At 40.4% G+C, this 23,799-nt stretch overlaps 1 protein-coding gene across 1 annotated transcript in view; it reads right to left on the bottom strand.

The window, feature by feature from the left end:
* VAT1L (vesicle amine transport 1 like) overlaps positions 1 to 23,799 on the bottom strand; it is a 54,473-nt gene that overhangs the window by 6,816 nt on the left and 23,858 nt on the right. The window contains exons 5-7 of the mRNA XM_086469417.1: positions 22,091 to 22,194; positions 20,819 to 20,874; positions 19,066 to 19,260 (exon numbers count right to left, since the gene is read on the bottom strand). Coding sequence (XP_086325543.1) covers positions 19,066 to 19,260; positions 20,819 to 20,874; positions 22,091 to 22,194 — 355 coding nt within the window. The remainder of the gene's footprint in view (positions 1 to 19,065; positions 19,261 to 20,818; positions 20,875 to 22,090; positions 22,195 to 23,799) is intronic.

Genomic DNA, 23,799 nt, shown 5'->3' with positions numbered 1-23,799 from the left:
CAGGCTTTCAAAGACAATGCAGGTAATGGTATACAGTGAAGAACAGGATTTTGGAAATTCTAATGATGAATAAGTCTGAAATTCCACGTGGATCTAACAGATTTTTAAAACCTGGATTGAGAAAGCTCAATACTTGTTCCTCCCCATGAGAACTTTTGACAATAACTGGCTGTGCCAATAGCTGTTTGCAAATTCAGAAATGAGGCCACGCTTGGGGTAATGGCATGCAACATTCTGCTCAACCTTCCTTCACTGCTTAAAAAATTAAAATTATTGAAGATTATAATCCTGTCCAGTTCGTACAAGAGCAACACAAAGAGATCAACAGGAAAATCTCAGCACATCTCAGGACAATGCCCGGACTAGACAGGTGTCTGCATTTTGGGGTATTCTATTTGTGTGTTTGGGGTGTTTATTTCTGAGCTTTGTGACGGGGAAAAGAGAATATAACGAGAGCCATAAATTATTCTCCCGTACTGAGTAGCCCACCAGTGTATGCACTGGAAACGTGCTATGATCTTACTGTAGTCATTCTGTCAGTAGTGAGCTGATAGCAATTCTAATTTAAAATAAAGTACGAGGTTGCATAAAAAAACATAAAAGAGAAAAACAAATATTATTTCCGTTTCTTACTAGCATTTCTAAAATAGTAAAGTACTAATAGTAAAGTAGTAATACAGCAACTGAGAAACCAGCTTTTAGGAATCACATTATATCCAGAAATTACTTAGATCAGTTTAATGAAGTGCTCTGTCAGCACTCCTGACTAATTTGCAATATATTTCTATGTGAGAAATATATGTAAAAAAAGCACAGAAGTAAGCATGTTATTACCACTCAGACCAGAAAAAAGATCTTCATACTAAAATTAGAAATAGCAGCCACAACACTTTTTTTTTACTCAAAAAGTTTCTGCAAATCTAAAATCATTAAAAACAAGGTATATTCCAAACAGAGCAAGTAACATCATATGCTGTCAGACGATGACATTACATTTGGATATCTGCAGCAGCTTCTGATTATACTGGTTTTCCATGGCTTTTGATGGGAGGGTGTAAATAAAGTGACTAAAAGACTTTTTTTTTCCTGAAATGCGTTTTGTATGCCTTAGTACTAGGGGTTTTTTCTTGGATTTTTCTTGTCTGTTTTTAGCACTATGTTCTCCTCAGGTGAAATTAGGAACTGGGACAGAATTCTCGTCCGGCTTTTCATCAGAAGTCATTCATTTCAGGTCTCCACCCCTACTGCTCTGGTAGTCATGGCACTGATCCTTCAATTTGCTGAAGCTTGCAACTGAAGTGAGGCAAAGTGAGGAGTGCAGTGCCGTACAGAACACAGCTTATGGTTTAACCTTGTATCCCCATTACAAAACAAGCTTCAACACTGTACTGAGATCACGATTCCTTTGGAAAGTTCCTGAACAGCGATGTTTTCCTGGACAGAAGTCTGACCCTTTACAAATAATATATGCCTGAAACAATTATGCTCCAACTTCGTATTGCTACAGTCAAGCCTCCATTTATTTACCCATTTTACTTCAAACCAATTTGTTGGCTGTTCTGCATTTGAAATCAAGAGCCAACAGTAATCTCTACTGAGGTATTCATAAATGCTTGCTGACATTCAGTTGTCTCTGGAACGTCACTTTGTTGTTAGAATACAGCAATAGCAGTCTACTGCTTTATAAATATAGGAAAAGTTAAATGGAAGAATGTATTACTAATTATCTGTTGCACCATTTCACAGTGTGAGAGACAAATGCAGCCTGCCTAAAAAACAGAGTCTATTTTCAAGCATCAGGGTATTATTTTAAACATAATGATCCATTTCTGCATTTGGCTCTTATAAGGAACAAATCTCAGGAGTAAAACAAGAGAGACGGCAAAGTTGGAACACTAAACCGCGTGCTATGCCAATATAACACACTGGGGGCTTTAGGCCCATGTTAGTAATATGGATGTTTAGTAGAGAGAAACAATGAAGGCAACATGCCATGGAAAAACTTCCTAGTGGAAATGTGAAATACAATGCTTTCATCATCCTATATGAAGCTATTCAGCTCATTAATATAATGAATTTTACCTTTTTTTTTTTTTTTGTAAAGTTATACTTTACTTCAGAAAAGAAAAAAAGGAATTGAAAGACACTGGTGCAATGAAGAGTAAATATTCTTTTAACACCATGAGGTTGAATGCAGTTTGTTGCACAAACTGCCATCTACAGATTACAGATTCATTTTTGCAGACAATTTCTTTACCCACTCACCCTCAGCTAAGGCAGGTTTATTGGACAGTGGCAGAGGACTGTGTACTTTCTTTTCTTGGGCCCCTCGGGTGATAATAGGTTTCCCCAAGGTATATGGAAGGATTTCTGCTTACAATAAAGGAATCCTTCATTCCCCTTTTTGGTTAATTAGGCCGTAGTACAAAAGGCTGAAGAATCTTATACTAAGGTTACACATTTAATCCAAGCCAGAAGTGAAATTACTTCAATTATCTCAATTTAATCTGTCAAACTCATCAATCATTCTAGCACTGTATCATCACGTGTTGTCAAAAAGGTGATCAGCACCCAAATAAAGGGAATGTCCCTCACCTCCAGATGGGCACAGTGGAACAGCATCAATTTAGTTTATGATCTACAATCGTAATTTTCCCTCTCATTAGTTCCACACCTTTAGGTTCAATATTGCTGTTTATTTTCACACATCTCCAAGAATCACCTTTTGTCCTCTGTTCACACATTGAAAACATCTAAGCCTTCCAGCATGTCAAGGCTGTTTTCCTCTAGCCAGGAAATAATCCCCTCATCCATTGTAACTTGCACTGCAAAGATCACCCCAAAATCTTACTTTTCCAGCAATGTCCCTTCCCTCTTCAGTCCTTCAGCTGATTCTTCAGACTAAAAGCGAAGATGTAAGCAGCAACATTTACCCTCTGCATCCGGCCATCAACCCAAGTCTTCTCTGCCCACACCACCTCCTACGAGCACTTTTACCCAGCATTATTTTAAGCACCCGCACGATTTTTCCTGTGCTACATTTACACACAAGAGAGAGTCCAACAAAGGCACCTCCAAAGTGGTGCTTCAGTGACTCTTTACAGTAATTCCCCAAATGGCAATGTCACTACACCCGCCAAATTCTTCTTAAGTCTTTTTTAGTGTGTATATGGGAGGCTGAAAACAGCTGATTATTTGAGACATAGCTGCCACAGTCATGTCACAGTTACCCCATGCTCCCTCACTTACTGGCTCATGCCACATGATGCCCTTGGATAGTTTTTCAAGCAGGGACGGTGTCTTCTTAGGGGTGTGTATTTCATGTCAACAGAACCCCCAAGCCAAGCCTGCTGTAGAACACAGAAATAGGGACAGCACCTTTTAACCATCTGTCATTGTACAGCCAATTTCATAGATAAGAGGTGGAACAAAGCATTTTGCAACAGCAAAATACCTCTATCCTAAAGCTCTCTTACTTCTGTTCTCCAAAGAATATGGGGAAGAATGAGGGGGCACCCACTCAGCCTGCTTAACCACCACAAACACAATCATGCCTTTTCTCAAAAGTTTTGTTGGTTTGTTTGTTTTAACTGTATTGCCAATAAAAGAACTTTCAAGTTCAGGAGAGAGAGAAATAGCAGTAACGTGGAGGCCAAATACAAGAAATGCAGAAACTAGCCAAGGGATTCAGATCATTGTCTAAGTGTACAGGCATATGTTAGAATTAAAGGTAGAAGCTTTGGTTCAGAAATAGATGGAAAAGACAAAGAAATGTTAGATTGTCTCATGGGATCTTTCCAACACTCAGCATGGTCTTTGTTTTGGTATTGTTGGGCAGAACAGGTCCAAAATCTACTTCGCAGTGCTACTGTGAGGTTCAGTAGACACTGGAATGGAAAGCCCACAGCATGACAGCTACTTTCTAAGGAGAATTTGTAATATTCTATGTACCCAAACAAATTTCACTCCCTGTTCCAAACTTCACTCCCTGTTCCACTGGTGTAACTTCCCTGAGATCACTAGGTTGCATGTGAACGACCAGGTATTGGGTGATGATAAAGGTCTCGGTTGATAAAGGAACACTAGCAGAGTTCAATAGGCTTCAATTACCCAACCTTACGTTCTGCAAACGAATATTACCCTTCAAACATAGTTTTCACACAGGACCTCTCCTCCAACCGTGGGACAGCATGAACTTTCCATTAGAACTCAGTATTTTCCTTACGAAAGCCGAGAGAGCTTTCTCCTGTCGCCCTTGCCGTAGCCCTCTATATGCAGCTAAACCAACAAAAAGCTTAACTTCTGCATTACTGCCGTGCAGGCGCGCTCTGACAGAGAGAAGAGCTGTCTGCAAGAGCATTCCTTACCAATAATTAATTCCTCTCTTGCTCACTGCTGTGTGCCTGAGAAGCCTGCAACTGCATCATGTCTGCAAAATCACATGGACAGGATCTCCATGGTGACAGTGTCATGCGGTATGCAAACATCAGCTAGCTAGTCAAGGTTACTTTGGCAACCCAAGTGTCACAGGTAATGATCCACATCTTGTTCAGATTTATGAAAGAATAATCTGAATTAAAAACTTGCCCGTTTTTCATTCTAAGGCTGGTTCTGTTCTGTTGCTGTTCATAACAGACACTATTTCCACGAGCTCAGAGCTATCGCCATTAGAGTTACAAACACTAATATCAATAATATTTATTTAAGCATCATTTGTACGCAGTAATGAAGAAAAAGATGCATATTGCAGTCTATTCTAGCTGAGACGCCGCATAAGCAAAGCTTTAACAGTACAGCTTTCCTTAGTGCTGTAAGGCAACATGATTTTTATTATCAGACTGACTGCTGTGATCTATTACAAAGCTGTGCTGTCTTTAATACGAATTGGGAGCTGCATTGTAATTGCAGATGCTCCTCTCAGACCAGGAAAAGAGTTTTCTTTCATGTCATTGGCATATATGGCTTTTAAAAGTGAACAGAGCACTCCAGATGAAGAAGAATCATGTAGTCTGTCTTCTGGATCATGTCTGTTCATTCAGCTTTGGTCTATGGAAGGGAGGAAACTCAAGAACCAAGGATAACACGTTTCTTAACTGGCTGGCAGCTCTGAGGGAAGTGAACTGGTTTACCGCTCCATGCAGTTTTTGCCAGGGCATTAGGGCACGGGAAGTACAGACAAATGTCCCTTTCAGGCTACATTTGTCACAGCCCTGTTAACGTGGCTTAGGCTAAGAGAAGGGACAGGACACGGGTCCCCCGGATACCCTGGGACACACGGTGAGCCGTCCCTGGGCTCCTTTGTGCTAATGACTGTGTCCTTCTACTCTCAAAAGTGACATCTGCCAAAATTCAGTCCTATTGTTTGCTGGTATATTTCCTCCTCTCTAACCTTGAAATGTCTCCCTCATGTTTATGCAATATGATTTAGTGGAGTAATATTTCACTGGGAAACCTGCAGAGGTTTGTTTAAAGCTTTTCTTTTTTTTTTTAAATGACTTTGCAATACTTCCCTTTCTCAGGCTAAGGCTTCTGTACAAGCTTTTGTAGAGAAGCTGTCTGCTGTGTGATTACTGACGACCACCCTACCACAGAGAGTTATTTGGACAAAACCATCCTTTTGCCAGCAGGGACTATTTCCCTTGGGAGCAACAGAGTAACCTGTATTGACCACAACACACTTCCATGTGAACGATCTGCATTCACGATAGGAGTATTTTCCTCACACTGTGTAGCAGAATAGCTAGCAAAAAAGCGCTTCTACTATTTAATTAACCTAACTGCTGGGAAAACACCTTCCAATTAACTGTTTGCATGGGAGCTGGGTATATGGGAGGCTGGCAAATCCACATCTGCTAACGGTCTGGACTATCCTCTGCTTCCCAGGCTGATTCTTCTCTCTTACCTACACCATTAATTCTAAAGAGACCTCTCAAACGCTGTTCTCCTGGAGACTGAGGGTACGGAGCATCTTGCAAGACAGATGGAAAAGAAGCATAATATTTACAGGATTTTGAATAGGCTCTATTCCTGCCCGTGGTGAATACAGCCAGCTCTTAACATGCAGAAATCAAGCACTGAGCATATGGAAGAAGACACAGCAAACTCAGGGTATCTGAGTCCCAGTTTTCATAAACACCTACTGAAAAAAAAAAAAAGTGCATGAGGAAAACACGGGTACAATCAAAATCAACTGCTAAAGTGTTAAAAAGTTAGCATTGTTAGGAAGGATTTTGAGCTGAGTTTTTTAGACACAGGAGCAGGAAAATAACTTGGGTCATGGAGTCTGTTTCCTTGCTGTGAAGCTAACATGTCTTATCACCCTGCTAGCATCCATCTGAAACCAAAAATGATTTTATCCAACTCACCCGTTTATGCTCTGTTATGCTGAACTTTTGCACCAGTGGCTTTGTCTGCATACATACAAATAGAAAGTACTTTTTAAATCCCTTTCATTCCTCCATTGCTATTCACAGCTGCAAACAGCAGCTCTGGCCTCTATTCCCTTCTGCTGCCTGTCAGCGAGGAGAGACCTTTTCTCTGGAATACCTTTTAGCCTCACTGTAAGTTGCCATGGCAGCAAGACTAAAACCAGACCCGAGATGAGAAAAATGTCACAGGAATAAAAACTGATGCTACAGGCAAATTCTGACTCTGAGTCCTCCCTCAGCTGCTGAAGATACCTGTTAAGTTATACATCTTTTAGATGGAGAGCTGCAGCTGCGGAACTGTGCTGTTTTCACTCTTTCCTTATTCCTATAAGCTCCTGCTCACGTCAATGAGTATTTGTTTTGCCTCAGTAAAATTCAAAGAAAAAGAGATTTAAAGCCTTGTAATTACAGAATAACTTAGCCAAATCTTGCCGGCTTTTACTTATGAAGTCAACAGGGATAAAGCAGAAAAAAGGCAGAACCAACATCGGATTAAATATTTAGAAGTACTAAACAGCAGTGCCTAGATTATCAATTTGCTGGGAGGCTTCCTACATGGTAAAAGAGCAGAAAAGACCCCGAAGTTTCATACATCAACACAGAGAATTCCAGCAAGTTAGGACAGCTCAGGGGTATTCAGCACTTTTACAGTTAAAGACGAGCACTTTGGTTGTAAGTGCAGTGCTATAGAAAGAACATCTCTGTAAGACTATGTGTATTTTCTTAGAAAAACCTGCACAGAGTGAGAAGGAAAGTTATTTTTGATTTCAACTGGCACAGCACAGCTTTTCTCATTATCACTTGTTATTAACATAAGCTTGTAGAAAAAGGGAATTTTTTGTGCATTAATATGGGAAATAATTACCTTACTACTTTCAAAGTCAAGGGTTGTTTCTGAAGGGTAGAGATTTGGTGAAGAAATCCCTGGAACATGCTCAAGTAGAAAAGCCACATCTTATGAATCAGGACGAGGCTTTAAGGATGCTGTGCTGGAATTTCTTTCAAAGCAGCAATAAAGCCAGAACTCCTGGACCCAAATCTTCTGCAGCAGTCTGTCCAGTCAAGAGCACAATACAGTCGCATCGACTCTACACTGAGGTTACCCAGTCTGAAGACGAGCACAGTGTTGCATGGCAGGGATACAGAACTATTGCGATAAAGCTAAAAAGTTCCTCAAATTCACTGACCGAAAGGATCACACTTCTGGTTCCCACTGTATCCCTGTGAGCCAACGGCTCCCAGCTGCTGTCTGAGTCTTTGGCATTGCTGGTCGAAATTATAATAGCAATGTCCCAATTTATACTGGGAAGCCGGCTTTAAGCCATGAGTAGAGGAGCTCAGAACTCATCACATTTAAGGTACTTTTCTCCATTCTGAGCAATAACGCATCTTATACTAAGCTGCAGCCACTGTGCACACAGGGGTGCCCCGGACACCTTGAGGTATTTGAAAGTGTAGTGGTTCAGATTCCACTCCAGTGAGTCTGGTTTGGTCTGCAGCAGCAGACTGGGTGAAATTCCTTTGGCTGCAAAGGGGTTTTGGCAGTCGCAGACAAAAGAAACAGGCCCTCTGTACTTGGTTAAGATGCAGCAGTCTCCTGCATAAATTGAATTCATACATAATGTTCAGTTTAGTGTTTTCCTTTATTGCATCAAAATCTGTTCTAACAATTTATGGCAGGAAATAAAGTTTATTACATTCATCTATGCAATTAAAAAAAAGACACTTTATGTTGTTATTGACTATCAAGCTCCATGATACCAGTTTTTAAACTCTTGCCTCACCAACGTTGCCTTGTGATCTCTTTGAAAAAACATTTGGAGAAAAACCGCACCAACCCACAAGTATGTCTCATTTGTTCTCTTTCACAGAAGCATGCTCTAATAGTTAACAGTGTCATTAAATGCTCCTCCTCCTCCACCCCCAGAACATGCAGACTTACTTATAAGCATACCGCTTTGCGTAGTGCTGTATTGTTGTCTTTCTAATTATAATACTCAGACCAGAGAAGGTGAACGCTGTTGATCTCTGCACACCCTGGCAGCAGCAATCCTGTCTGGTTACTTCTCCTTGGGAATCTGGCAGACAGAGATCTCTCTTCACACACAAGTGAGAGATCAGCCTTTCTGGAGAGATGTTGTTTCACAGCCATACGAGAACTCCAAGTCTGAAATACTTGCAGAACCACAGCTTTTCACACAGACCATCGAGATACTTGCAGGACACTATTTAAAGACAGAAGAATCTTTTCTTGACACCATATTCTGAACTGCCTCTGAGCTAACGAGCTTCAAGGTGCTCCAAGTCAATCCATGTCTTAACTGCCTCCGGGCAAACCGGCTCAAACACTGACACTTGGGGGGCGGGGGGAACCAAACCCACTTGCGAAATATTAGGTGATTCTTGAAGATGCATTTGTCAGGAATCAATGCCAATTCTACCATGGTTTTGTACATGTATGCAGTTACACCAGAATAGAAACGAAATACCAAAGACTAGGCTCTTTTCTGCAGGAACTCCGCTTCGTCCGAACAACACTTGGGACTACCAGGCCCTGATTCACGAGGTTTCCAGGCACAGCCTGGATTAGATTAGAGGGCACCACTGAAAAGAGCCTGGCCCCATCCTCTTGACACCCATCCTTTAGATATTTGTAAGTGTTGATAAGGACCCCTCTCAGTCTTCTCCAGGCCACAGAGAGGTATTTTCCTTATTATCTCCCACTCCCCTTTCATTCTCTTCAGTGACTCCACAGATGGCTTTCTAGGCATTCCTTGATTATAAAGAAAACAAATAACTAGTCTGATTTTTCGCTGATCAGAGGCCAAAACCTCATCCAAAATCATCAGGGGTCAATTCCCAGTCTGAAAATGGGAAGGTTTCAAAAGCAGGAGGAACCCAAACCATTTGTATTCTGTATTATGCCAGCCACATAAGGATGGCATCTCCCAGCTCTCTCAACATCATCAAGCAGACTTCATTATTCCTATCACAGTTTTTTTGAAATCCTTAGCACCTGGGAAATAGGTCCTTTTAAATTTGAACTGAGACCAAAAAAGTTTCTGAGAGAACGAAGACAGTCACTAGGAATTGTTAACACAAACCTCAGATTTCTCCTTCATGATACCCTGGGAGAAAAGCTGAATTTCTCACATTACAGTCCCTGCCAGTTGAACAACTGAGAGCTCTCTTTCTGAACCGGTCAACTAATTAACAAAGAAGCGTGAGTGGAATTTTTTGACTCAGAGGAAAATCCTAGGTTCCATTCACAGGCTCTGTGGCTTAAACTGCACACATTAATAGTGCATAGCACAAGAATGAAATAGCATCTCAATGTGCCTTTGAAAAGTTAGCTTCTAATATCTTCCCTTTAGTACCTGCTATTTATCTACAGCTTTTCATTTATGGCATCCAATAGTTACTTCTCTGAGTGACGAAAACACTCACTGTTTCAAATCTTAAGAATTCCTTGCCAGTTAGTGGTACTACCAACTCTGTGGAACAGGAGGTAAAAGTAAACTTTCTGTTAGAATCCATTTAAAATTACTTCTGCTGGTGGATGTAATGTATTGGCGTACGCTTAATCAACCTGCATGCAGGACTGGCAGAAGACAGGCAGATGTTTCACTGTATTATCAGGTAGAAGTAAAAAGGAATGGATTGAAGCATGTTTGGATCAAGGGTATAAAAGCAAGTAGCTTTTGTGCTCTGATACTTCATGAAGCGTCTAGAAATTATTTTTGAAGAGGGAAATGATTCCATGAAACCCCGTTTTCCTGACTCTTGAGAAGAGCTTAAATTCTACGAGACAAACAGTAAAAACGAAGTGTAAAACAAATGCATTAACAGTCAAATATTCAAGATAAACACAGAAGAAATATACTGTATCTCCTGGAGCTACGCACACACGTTGGTGTTTTTAAAGGTGTCCCTGATGTCTAAAGTATATCCCCTCTGCTTTGGTAAAGCTTTCCCTACCTAGGTCTCTGGTTATTCTCTTGCACGGGAACAGTATCACCACATCAGTTCCATACATAAGGAGCATGTGCCAACTTATTACTTAAAAGCCAGCTAATATATTTCAGTTAGCAGACCACTCCTGTAAAATACTGCTTCTTCACAGTAATTAATCAGCAGCTTGCTCCATGTTAACAGGTTTGTCCTCATTTTTTCTAATAAATGACAAACCAGTTTTTCCCATATACAATCTCCTGTTGCTAATTTAATTAACTGGAAGCATGTGAGTAGCTTATCTTTAATAGTGCACTTTCTTGAGGGGAATCTGTCAATGCTTTCTATATTATTTTCCTCCTTATTTCCCCCTGCCCTCACATTATCCATCATGAAACAAGTCTACACGTTGCTTTCCTTCGGCCTGCAGTTTCAGAAAGCTATTATCTCTGTGGCACACAAGGGCAAATGGAAATGACAATCTGTCCTGACCCAGAAACACGTATCGTGACTCACCACTGCACTTTCAACTTCCAGTGTCTCATGCCTCCTAGAAAAGTATTTTCTGCCTGTGTGTCTCCATAACCAATTAATTCTTAGCAGAGTGCTTACTAAGTAGATTAGAAAAGTGCTGTAGCTGCGGGCTGTATTTATGTTAATTGAGAGAGGTTCAGTCCCACACTAGGCAGCTTCTAACCTCTGTAACAGCAACGTTTGAACACAGAATCAATGTTCATCAGAAATATTGCCAAAATACTTTTCCATGTCTGCTACTTCATTCCAAACCATTAAGATACCATTTCCCTGAAATGAAACAGCTTACTGCCATTCGGTGGAACGCACACCCTTCTGAGATTAGAGCCCCCAACAAATGCACTGAATCACAAAGGCTCGCAGAGATGCTGAGACACAGCCCAGGGGCTTGGCTCTTAGAGGCCACATCTAGAAATTAAGACATTCTCAGGCTGATCCACAATCTTTCCACTAACATGCTGCATGGCATGAGGCAAGTGAAGATACCCACCGTCTCTTTTGTTACTTATCTGCCAAATGAGTTTTGGAGCACGAATATTCTCAGCATGCACAAAGCAACATTCTGAAGACTCTAGATGGCAAAATTGTTTAAACACAGGTATTCAACTAGCAGGCTAGACAAAACAAGCTAAATTTCTGAATGTCTGTAAAGAAAAGAAAAGAAAGCACAGCACTGAAATAAATTCCTTGTTTAATTAAATTCCATTCAGGAGGCTTCAATTTCATGCAGTGTTTATGAATAACATATAGCAATTGAAAATAACTGACTTCTCCTTACACACTTAACAGATTTAACAGGTGAAGTCTGAGTTTCCTAACACTTAGCCAACCTGATTTTGTGGTAATCACAGCTGATGTCCTGCACCTGAGGCCTCATTATGGAGCCACAGTGCCTAGATCTAAGTCTTCTCTTGCTTCTTTCTCTCTTAATAAAATCATAATCACCTCACATTGCCATCATCAGTGTGGGAAGCCAAAAAGACTACTGGCTTATGCCATTAATTGCTGATACAGGTAGAAAGGGTAGAATGAATTATCAAGTAATATGGAGTCATGTTAAACAGTATTAAATGGGGAAGAAATGTAAATGAAATTATGTAGGTGTTTAGTAGGAACTTAATAATTCATGTAAGAGCAGCGAGGATCCCATACCAGGCATACACATTGCAATATTTAATTAATCTCCAGTACTTTCAAGGTATGTTTTACTCCTCTAAGCATATAGCACTGAAATTATTTGTAGTTTTAATTAACATTTACTTCAGATAAGAATCCTGGGGAAAAGTCTTTCCAAAGTCTTTATTAAAAATCACCTTACTCTGGCTCAATTTTCATTCATTTAGAACTTGTGTTCGTTACATTGAATTTTAGCGAGGTAAAATTCAAGTGGAATAGCTTTCCCCTTACTCTTCCCTAAATCTGAAAGGTATTTTGGCCTGTAACTGTATAATTTGATCATGAACACAGAAGCAAGCTACCCTGAATTATTCAGGTTTGCTTCTCAGTCTGCTTCCCCCCCGCCTCCATTTTAAAACCAGTTACATCAGTAAGACACAGCTCCTTGCGTTTTTGTGCGCTTTGATATCTGCTTGAAGCTTGTATTAAACTTGTGTTCGACTTGTTTGTATACAAAGAAACAATGGCGATGTGCAGGTAAAACATTTAAATTTACTTTGAACTACAGATGTTTATTTTACACAGTCAAAGGGAACAGAACCCCACACCTAGGAAGAACAAAGAGCGCTCTAAGGCAGCATCACAGGAAGTATTCTCTGCAGAGCTAATACCTGTAAGTCAGAAAGCAGCTCATGAACAACTGCAAACGAGGTCCCGTCAAAGCAACACTCGCAGCACCAAGACAAGCAAACTGCGCAGAGTCATGCTAGAGGAGCCACCCTAGCAGAGGAAACACCGATACGCCCACGGGAGTTTTCACAGAGCGAGGTACATAGGTACATTTCCCTCTTTCTACAACGTAACACTGCCAAGTTGTTTCATGTTTATGAAAAAACTGTTCTTTTCTGTATTTCAGGGTGGGTTATTACTTTGGTTATAAATAAATTTTCCACTTTTATCGCGTTACTCTAGATTATTCTGCTACCTGGAAGAACAAATACGGGTTCCAAATGCTAGAGAAGTTACCTGACTTCAAAAAAGGTTTAGTTTGTTCAGCTGAAGAACCTGTTTTCATCAAGCAGAAAAGAAAAACCTGCATGTGCCATTATTACATCACCACTAAAAAAATAAAATAGAACTGAGACTGCATTTAGTATTCATAACAAGGCACCAGTCTTATCTGATATTATTAGATTGCCATCTTCCTATGTTAAAAGTAACTAATAGATCAATTTTCTTTATGTCTTACTATAGTGATACATGAAAGGCCTTTTGCCCTCAAGCTAAGATCAGTCAGAGGCATGAACAGCTTTTGATGAAATGAAAGTATCTGCTTTAGGGGGTTCACTGTTATTATTCTGCTATCATGGGGTTGAGATTTCCCATCCTCCCTGCCCCAAATAACACTGATACCACTAATATCTGAAGGCATGCACTGGGATGGTAATTTATATAAGAGGATGAAGTCAGAGAAAAAAAAAGGAGGGTTACCGTACCCAAATCCTTTGAAGCCACAGAGCAGTGCTAAAACCAGACATACTGTGATGGCTCTGCCCTCCCCAAAACACGCTGTACGCTCTGTACGGAAAGCGTTCCTTCGTCCAGTTCTTGTCACGGGATTGCAACTTGATACGATCTTAGATGTAAGGTTTCTGCTGTTTTCCTTTGCATGTAATGACACTGAAAGCCCACGCAGAGACCACAGAGCACGTGAGAACAGCTTTTAAAGGAAATTATTGTACCAGCTGGTATTCTGTAATGTTACTACACTGTGATCAGTTGCAGTGGACTCCCTTAGGTTCAGGTGCTTAAACACAGCTTGTTTTTTCTATAGAGAAAGGATCTGGCTTCAAGACAAGGGAATCTCACTTATATTAAAACTGTATTTAGAGCTAGACCTGCAACATCTCATAATTATTCAGCCAAAAAACCCAGCAACTGATAGGGCAGTGAGCCTTACAAACTAAATTAAGGTGCAGGGCTCTTTCCAGTCAAAAATATTCTATGCACTGACCATGAGGCAAGTCATTGGAGTCCTCTGACAGTCATTTCAAGATCCACAGAGCTCGATCTGTAATTGTATTTAGTGCCTTGATTCCACTCATTTCAATCACAGCCAAGTGCCACAGTATATTCCTGGCTCTGGGCTACAGCTGTTGCGTTACTATTTGGTAGGTAAGGAGTTGCTAAAGACATTATTACATTATCGCTGCAGAACGACGACCTGGGGTGACGTTCAGTGCCTACTATAAGGTACCAGCCTGATCTTGGAATATTATCAGATTATCCTCTTACTTTTTAAGAGTAAGTACCAACTCTTTCAGTGTCTTCATCATTCTCACTGGGCCTAAGGCAGTATAGGTCACTGATACCATTATTACTACGTAACAGTGCACTCCCTTTAAATCACCCGAGAGACGATAATGCAAGGAACCCTTCGGTGCACAACACGGACCTGCAGTCAGGGTGATCTTCCGTAATCTCACTGGACACCCATAGGGACCAAAACAGCACAAGGCTGAAAACTTTCTGACAGACTGAGAGCCCTTCTTGAAACAGGTTCTCTAGCGCTCGGAGAAAGGGGCCTACAGGTATTTTGAGGACATGGACATAGTTCATGGACTGGCAGCTCATGTGCAAGAACTTGTGAGTTTTGTTTTACACGCTACCAGTGCTACTTTTAACTGCTGCAAGCCACCAAAGAAGGTGTATGTAACTTCTATGTCAATAACCCGTTCTACCTTGACTATTTGTTTTCTTTTGCAACTATAAAAAGCTGAAGAAAACAGAATTTGAATAGAAAAGCGCAACATGTACATTTTTATTCAAAAACCCTAGTTTTTTGGGAATATTCAGTTTTCATCCTGCTTATTAATTTGGATAGTCCACTGTCACAGACCCTCTGGAGAAAGCTAGTGCATAAATGCACACTACACATTCATCAGAATGAAGAAGAGTGACTAACTACAAATTAAGGATTAGATAAGTAGTTACTAACAAAGAAACAGCCACAAAGCTCAACATACTCATGAATTCTAATTCTGTTTTAAACGCTACTATTTGTAATGAAACGCAATCTTACCAATCAGCTTTTTACTACAGAACAGTATTTTAACCAAGCACCATCTACAAATGATCTCACCTTTTAAACACTTGAACACATAAACAAATAGCTGCAAAATAGCAAGACATCTCAACAGCAGCTAATGTATTGCATGACTTCACTCATCTCATGACGAATAATTCCCCAGTGAGATTTCCATTTTAAAGTATCTATGGATTTTGTTACTGTCTCTCTTAGTTAATTCTTTCTTACATTCACATCATAAAATGGCTCTAATGGCCTACTTGAGAACAGACTTGACTTTACTATGATTTATGGATGTAAATTTGAGATAAATTTACCCTTCCCAAGCCAACACAAACAGATAACACAGCAACACAAACAGCTTTGCTCCATAGCCGTAGTCAATAGTCTAGATCCTGATCTCCCTTGTGCCAGCAATAATCTGATGCACTGAGGAAAACAAAGTCACTTCTAAGTTTCCATCCAGAATAAATTCTGTCCCACTCTCTCTTCAATCAATGGGCAAATTCATTTAAGCAGCCTGTACTGAAGAGGCAGAGCAACCCTCATCCTAAAACAAAGACCAGTGAAACTAACGAGTCCTTCTACCGACTTCCATGGCCTTTGGATGAGGCCCTAAAACAAAGACATGAGAACAGCAGAAAGGATTATATCCTAATTAGGATGATCTCATTGACACTCAAGACAAACCTGCATTGTTCCACAGGAATAGTATCAAGCTAAGTCTGTCTAACAACTTCTGAACACTCCTATCTCGAATATTATTTGGCAATCAACTAGACATCACTTCACACATGCTGCGTGAGAGAGAAATGGGAATCTAATAACTTTCTCTAAACCCTGTATTACTGCCACTTGAAACACTTTAAAATGCAAAATCTCACTGCAATTACAACATTCTCTAATCAGTATATTCTTTTAAATTCAAACTGTGTACTCCTGCAGAAAGTATTAAGAAATAAATGCTGCTCAAGGAACCGTATCAGGCTTTGAGAACAATGACATCTTTTTTCACACAATTCACAGAGACCTATTAGAACAGACACAAAACCTTTCTCTGGCTGTTCTCACAAGCCCTAGAACATAAAGCCTCAAGTCTGGGGATATCACGCAAGGAAGTGGTCCTGTAGCAACCAGCCTTAGGCAGCAAAGGGGAGCACGACCGTAGATACAACTCTTCGTCTTTTAAGGCTGCAAAGATGCTCTTCAGCTCTGATACACAGATGGCTATGGCAACTGATACATGACTGAAAAGGTAAGTATTTGTACTGTAATACACTTTTGGAAGAAAAACAGGAGGCTTCGACATTGGCTTTAGAGAGTCTGAATGAATTTGTGAGTTGATATTTGGACAAAGAAGGAGTACATGAGAACAACTGCAGACGCAGAGTGAATAAAGCAAGCTGAAGGGCTATGTTGGGGATATGCCTTTTGTATAGAGACCACAGGTTTTTATGTATGTGATGATACATTCAGGTTATTTAACAACAAACATTTGGAAAAGTGTCCCATGGTTAAGGCTCCTCTGAGATTTTTCCTTAAAATACTTTTATTTTGAATGTCATTTATTGGATTCCAGCTCATCTCTATGGCAGAATTACTAGTCAGAGGACAAATGGATTCTCCCGTGACCCTCTGAAAAGAGTGATATTCTTCCACAGAAAAGTATTCAGTGGCTCATTTTCAAGTGCCATGCTGGGAGTCCACCTTTCTGCCGCTCTCTAGTTATGTGTATTTATTCTCAATGCTTTTATGGGTTGGGAAATTTCCTCAAGAAACATCAGTGGTAAAAACTGGTCATATTGGTCTAGTCTCTAATGAAGACTATTGAGAAGGGTCAAATGAAAGTGGACATTGGGAGAAAATCAGGCTTACTCAATAGGAAATGAAAAGCAATCAAATGCCAGACTCTGAAGGGGGGCGATGTTAGAGCTATGCAGTTAAATAAAGAAACCTCCCAAAACAGAACAAAAATACATACCAACCTTTCTTCAGTCTGGTTCCATTTAGTCCCCAGCTATGACACATTTTTACGTGTATCATATTAACCTGAGAGGCAGCCCTAAGTTATTTTTATACTCACAAAAATATATCCTCAAAATTATAATGCCCGAGTAATATTTCAGTAATACTTTGCAATTGATTAAGGACACCTCTAGCACTGTTACATCCCTCAAGATACCAGCCAGGCATTTCCTTTGTAAATTACCAGATAGCTCACGGAAAGCGAGCAGGCATGATAAATGAGCTGTAGTTTTCTAGACTGTGCTTTTTTAACAGATGTATTTACACATTTCACAATCTACCGGTAGGGATGGTGCATGTTACTGCCAAATGTTAAATGAAATGTTATCAAACAGAAGTTTCCCAACAAATTCCCATCATGTTGACTATTAAGAGCAGCCTACCATGCGTAATTTTTCGTGTTATGCCCTTGATCAGGATTTTTTAAAGCTATTGTTACTATTTTCATTATCCTTTTGTTACTCACCAATGCATGAAAAGGACGTATTTACATGACTAAAGAAATTGCAAAAGGCCCAGAGACTTGTGCCACTTAGATTTTTTAAATACTTCATAAGCTTATTTAATAATTACATTTAAAAAAAAAAGAAATCACATCAAAAACCTAAATCTGATCCCATTTCTATTTTACACTGCTCTTCAAAGGGCTCTCCCTCTCAGGCAACAGCAGAGGATTTCGTCTGGCCTGAGGAGTTGCTCTGTATCACAACATCTGATTGCCCTCATGGACTTTGATGGTGAGAATCAGCCACTCCCATGCCCCAGGCTGGTAAACCCTGAGGTGTTACCGAATTGCTGTCAGTGACAGGGGGGCCTCAGGTACCCATTTTAGAAGAGCAGGAAGAGATTCCTGGGGCAGCCGTCCTTCCTCTCTGTCTTGCTGGAGAGAAGCAAAAGGAGCCCATATGGCGCTGGACGGCTGGCATCTGCTGTACCACACGAAGCGGTATGTTGGGGTACAGTGGGGCAGATGTAGCGACAGCATGAAGAGACACAGAGTTCCCACATCAGCTCAACCTAAGGCAGGACACGCCTTGGCATACAACCTGGGCCAGGCACGTACAAGCCCCAGTGAACACGCAATGCATCCTGCTCCAAGAACCGTCACAGGCTGTGGAGTCCCGCCACACAACTCAAGATACCTCACCTGTGTCCACAACCACGGTGGTGCTATGATGCAAGGTGCTACTATGACGCGGTGCTACTATAATCATGTTCTTTCTTTGTACATTAACGTCTGTTCACACCTCCAAAAATACTTACGGTCATTTACGAGCACCTTAAGTATAGAGAAAGGTCTCAGAAACAGTGATTTGGACAAGGGGCTTATAATTGACCACGCTATGATCAGATAGTTTCTTTACACATCTTTAAGGAAAGCTGAGCAATTAGAAGGGAAAAAAGAACCAAAACACCCACACTCCACAAACGTAACGCACATTAGAAGTGATTTCTGATCTGACTGGCTGTGATACATTTTCAGTAACTTCCTGAAAACCTCCAAGTTTCCGAGGTTTGCTAGCACAAACACTGAAACTAAAGCCTATGTATTAGATCTTTTCCTCAGAACAGATTTTCAGTTGTTTTCAATTATAATGTCTGAATTTCACACCACACTTGTTAGTCACATGTTTCATGCACTTAGGAAGCAGAAACAATTTTCTAAGATTGAAACCCCAAATTTATTAGTATATTCAAGAACTTGGCACAGAGCATTTGAAACTCCAGAAATATTTATTAAGTAGATGTGTGGATAACTCTGGATCATGGAGTTTCTGAATAGCAGGGGCTTTGGAGACAACTTGTGCACAAGTAAAAAGCAGAATACATTAATAACTAGAAAACACATTCAAAGCTAATTTTACATCTAAAGGTGCATGTATTTCAGAAATTTCAAAATGGGGAAAGAAATTTTGCTCCTACCTCTTCCAAAGCCCATAATGAATCAACCACAGGCTTGATCTTCTTACTGTTATATAAATTTAGGAGTTTGTCCATCACACCCTTGATCAGGCCACCTCGGTTCTGTTTGAAAAGTAGATTCAACAGGGAAAATCCAGCAATGACTTTGTTCTCCTCATACAGCTTGATAGGATTTACTTTCTCAACCTGCCACCACTGGAAAGCAATAAACAACATCAGGGTTAGAAAAACATTTTTCAAGAAATGCACAGGCAAGTTCACAAGCAAACTGTCTGGGCAGATGTGATACATGACTCATCTGTCAGATCCGAAGCAACGGCCAAGAGATTTTATTTAAGGGAGAGGCAAAAAAGTTTGCAGCTGACTGACATGCAGAAATGAAACACAGACTTGTGTTGCATGAGATTAGGGTGTCAGAAGAATGGTGAACAGGTCTGGTGTTAGGATGAGGGTCTAGAAGTAAAGAGTTTGGACCTCCCTTCGTACTTCTGCTACCCCTCTTTGTTCTCTCAGGAGAGCCGTGCAAGCTTCCGAAACGTTCACAAGCAACTCTTGGCTATCACTCTTCTCTCAAAACCAGGGAAACCATGCACTCCTGAGCAGCTTCCATCTCCTTTTCACCCATTATTACGTTTGTGATATTTGAGCAAGCCTCATAATATCTAACAAAATCATTTTACCTCATTTAGCCCAAGAGCATCCTTGAGACTGAGATCTCACTTCCTGGCAAGTTTTATTTGAATGGGTCAATTTTTAATTAAAATGTTCATATAATTTTGATGAGTTAATTTCGCAGTACAATTACATAGAAAACTAATTATACTTTTATACAAAATTTTATATGCTACTTTTTATTAATTCGATTTATTCATATTTATTCAGTCAATAAGTACCAGTACTACCTGAAAAACATATCCGTTGAAATTGATTTCATTGGGCCAACCTTCCCTATAAATTATACACATCTGGATATGTTTATATTAACAGTAAAAACCCCCAGAGTAAAGATTATCTTGTTTTAGTTCACAATCACATGACAGTATCAAAGATGGTGTCACTACAACCATTAAGGAAATGCAGAAGGGAAAGAATAGCTTCTTGCTACAGTCTTTTATTTATCTTGTTTTCAGCTACACAGAGACTTTCGAAGCTAATTTCTCCTGGGAAGGGATTGCTGCTGGAAGCTCTAAATGAGCTCTTGGCAGAAAGATCAGATGATAGATCTTCAGTCAAGACTTCTCCCTCTGTTTTTCTTGTCTGAAGGAATCGCTTTGACTCCCGGTCAACTTGTTTCTCGCTAGCAGTTTATTTGCCCCTTTTCCAATCTGTAGGATTCCTGAGCAGACTTTTCTTGTAGTAAGCTGAAGAAAAAGGATTTAACATCTGAATTTTGGATTTGTTGACACCATCCATTAAGAAACAAATGCAACATCATCTCTTTGATGTCACTGGAAGTGAACATGGAGAACTGAAAAATGGATTTCTGTATGGAACTAACTTCTGAAAAGCTGGAAATGGCTGGACACAAGCCCCATCTTAAGAGATACCTCTCCGTTAGTACCTCCTTTAATTCACCGCGCTGTCCTGACAGTGTTTTCAGATACGAGGAACCACATTGCAGTCAGAAAAATGATCTTTAGCAACACCTGAAGTAATGACTTAGCAGAGATAAACAATAATGATAAATATGAAAACGCTACAGAAAAGACTTAAGTTAGAGGAACAAGCAGAATCACACCACTGGGATACTTACTGATTTTGCAAAACTGAAGAAGCTTTTTGTCTCCCCAGTAACCATGTTAGATGAACCTGTAAAAGATGAGTACATACACACACAACTTATTACATGCTGACGACCAGACCATTTGTTATATGTAAAGCCATTTCCATGATTCATCTTTTAGAAAAAAAATTTCCCCGAAGTTTAAAAGGGATTAGCAGACATCCTTCCACTTTGGGAATAAATAACAGAGGCCAAGGTGACTGAGCCCTACAAGTTTACAGGTATTCTGAGATTACAAAAACAACCTATCAAATCTTTCAAAACCAGGAACAGGTCAAGCGCTACTAGGCATCTTGAAACCAAAACTCTTCTATAGCTCCCTCCTTCTCTGCCATGTGTCCCTGACACACTAATATTTAGCAGCCTTCACCACACAGCTGTCCTTTCTCCGCATCTGTAAAGACGCCTTTATCTGACCACGACCTGTGTGAACACAAATGCACTGTACACTGCAGCCTGTTAACAAACACAACAACAATGCACTGCCAGGGACATCATCACGAACAGGCCACGGGCAGGTTGGCTTGCCCAGTCCAAGCAGACATCCAAGTGACACCCTGCTAGCGAGCTGAAAGCCCAAGGAAGCAGGTATGGTTATCCACGATGCCACGACACCTTCCACTGCGATACGGACACATTCTTCATTTCAGACGTTTAGCAATCCCTTCAGCTGTCCCCCTACGGAAGCTTGGCCTGCTGTACCGACACACGGCACGGCGCCCTGGCAGAACGGCAGGAAAGACACGTTTACTGATGCTGTGGAGCAGCCCATGTGCATGAATGGAAGTTTGTGAACAGCAGCCTGGGCTTGAATTCCTCAAAGTCGTGTCACACAAAAACAATAGCATTCTTCCTGAAATCTTCCTTCAAGCTTCCCTTCCACAAGAACTGTATTAGTTTCCTTGGACACACTGCAATTCCTATAGTGTGTAGAATGAGAGATCTAAGCCTTCTCCTACACTTCTCCCATGTCACCCAATAGTGTTTAACAACCTGAAACGTGTTCAGTTTAACTGCAATTTGTTAAAAAAAAATTTTAAGAGTGTCTTTGTATTACCTATTGTTTCTCAACAATTTAGTCCATGCTCAGCTTCACTAAAATCCTTGATTAGAAATGGTCAAATTGAGAAAGTATAACATGGCGGCCTCCAGCTCTGGAAGGAGTGGCATGGGTGATTTTAAGAGATTTTAAGTTTTGCAAAGCTTTGGTTTTGAAATGTGTACCTGGCTTTTTCCACTCACCATATAAAATGTAAGTCCCAAGTGGTTTGAGAAGACTGAGGCCTTTCCCAGTATTTTCTCCACAAAGACAGTCCAAAACGATATCTACTCCATCTGTAGAGATTCTAAAAAACAGGAAAGAAATCTCACTTTCCAATAAGATGCACAGGACTGGTCAGCCAGCATGACACAGGTTGATTATTAACATAATACTAACATTTTCAGGTACTCTAGAAAGGACTCTAAGGCTGAGGCTTTGACTACGTGAAAACTTTCTCCCCATCAAAAGACAAATCAAACTCATTCAATGGTGGAATGCGAGTTCATTGGGCCAGTCAACCCACTCCTTTCAGGCTTAGAAGAGTGGGAAACCATCTTGTTCCCCCTTTTTGAGTGCTTTCAGTAAAACTGTATTACCAAAAAACGGGCAATAGATATAAAGTTCTTTTTGAGTGAACGCAAATGTCAGAGAATGTCTTTTTGTTTAGGTCAATGAATGTCATAGACACAAAAGACATTTTTGTTATTTATGTCTTCTTCTATTTTTTTTCCTGACTTCATAAGGAAACAGATCTTCTCATCCTAGTTGTTCTGAGTTAAAATGATGTCCTTGTGAAGTTATTTAAAGAGTCTTTTGTTTCAGACTTTGTATCAACTAGACATGAGCAAAGAGTTAAGTCAAGCACAAAGAGAAGGCACCAAGAGCTAGATACCCAGCTCTACGGATACAATCAGGCCATATTACAGAAAGCAGAAAGTATTTAGCCTGTTTCAATAAACAGTTTGCATGTTTATAATTTTCCAATCAATAAATAGCTTTGTGAATGCAATGTCAATATGATGCTGAAGAAGAAGGAAAAAAAAACAAGCCAAATACACTGATTTAGGTTTTTTTTTCTGTCGAAATAACCAGCCTGCAAACTCTTATCGCTAGTTTGATCTAAGCCTAATATCCTACCTCCTAACCCTAATATCCTACCTCCTAACCCAGTCAACAGCCCAAGCAGTAGAAAATTCTTGATTAATATGCTTAAACAATTATGCAAATAACTGGTGCAGACACCAGGACAAAACCTCACCCTGGAGACTATCAAAGGTTGGGGGGGCAGTCAATAGCACCTAGTCCCCAGGAATTTCCCTTAGCTCCTGATGCCCATGCCTTCTGCAGGGGTGTAACTGCCATTAGAAGTCAGGAAAGAGGTAAAACTTTATGGTTTGTAATGCATCTTTCTTTCCTCTCCAGATACTCAGACACCTACCGGTTGCAAACAACAACAAAATCAGACAACTCTACTCTTTGGGACTGCTGCTGTATGTGGGGCAATAACCTGTTTACATTCAGGCCACTGGATGAGCTTTCACTGTAAATTAATAATGACTTTGCAATTGAACAACTTTCAGTGGCCTCCACGGTTGAAGGGATTTCTCAGCCCCTAGGAACATTTCCACATTCATATCCCCTCTGGGGTTTTGGTTTGGTTTTTTTCACTTGTTCATTTGTTTGGGGTTTGGGTTTTTTTGGCCTTTGCTCCTCGATGAAAGCTCTTCCCTGGAATACCGCAGTCACTCGCAATAAAGCAGGTTCCTAGCACTGTCTGTTCTCCACCACAGGCCCACCCTTTCCTGCTCACCAACTCTCAAGAAATTAAGAGCCCTCCCCTTCCCTTAGGACTCCCCCTGACCCAGTGTGCAGCAGGCAATTGAGACTAGCTGTCTTCCCTGCTGGCCAG

This window comes from Leptosomus discolor, chromosome 8 (genome assembly GCF_034619465.1).
Source record: "Leptosomus discolor isolate bLepDis1 chromosome 8, bLepDis1.hap2, whole genome shotgun sequence".
Taxonomy (NCBI): domain Eukaryota; kingdom Metazoa; phylum Chordata; class Aves; order Leptosomiformes; family Leptosomidae; genus Leptosomus; species Leptosomus discolor.
The sequence above is the reverse complement of the archived record's forward strand: the minus strand, read 5'-3'. Positions and strand labels throughout refer to the sequence as shown.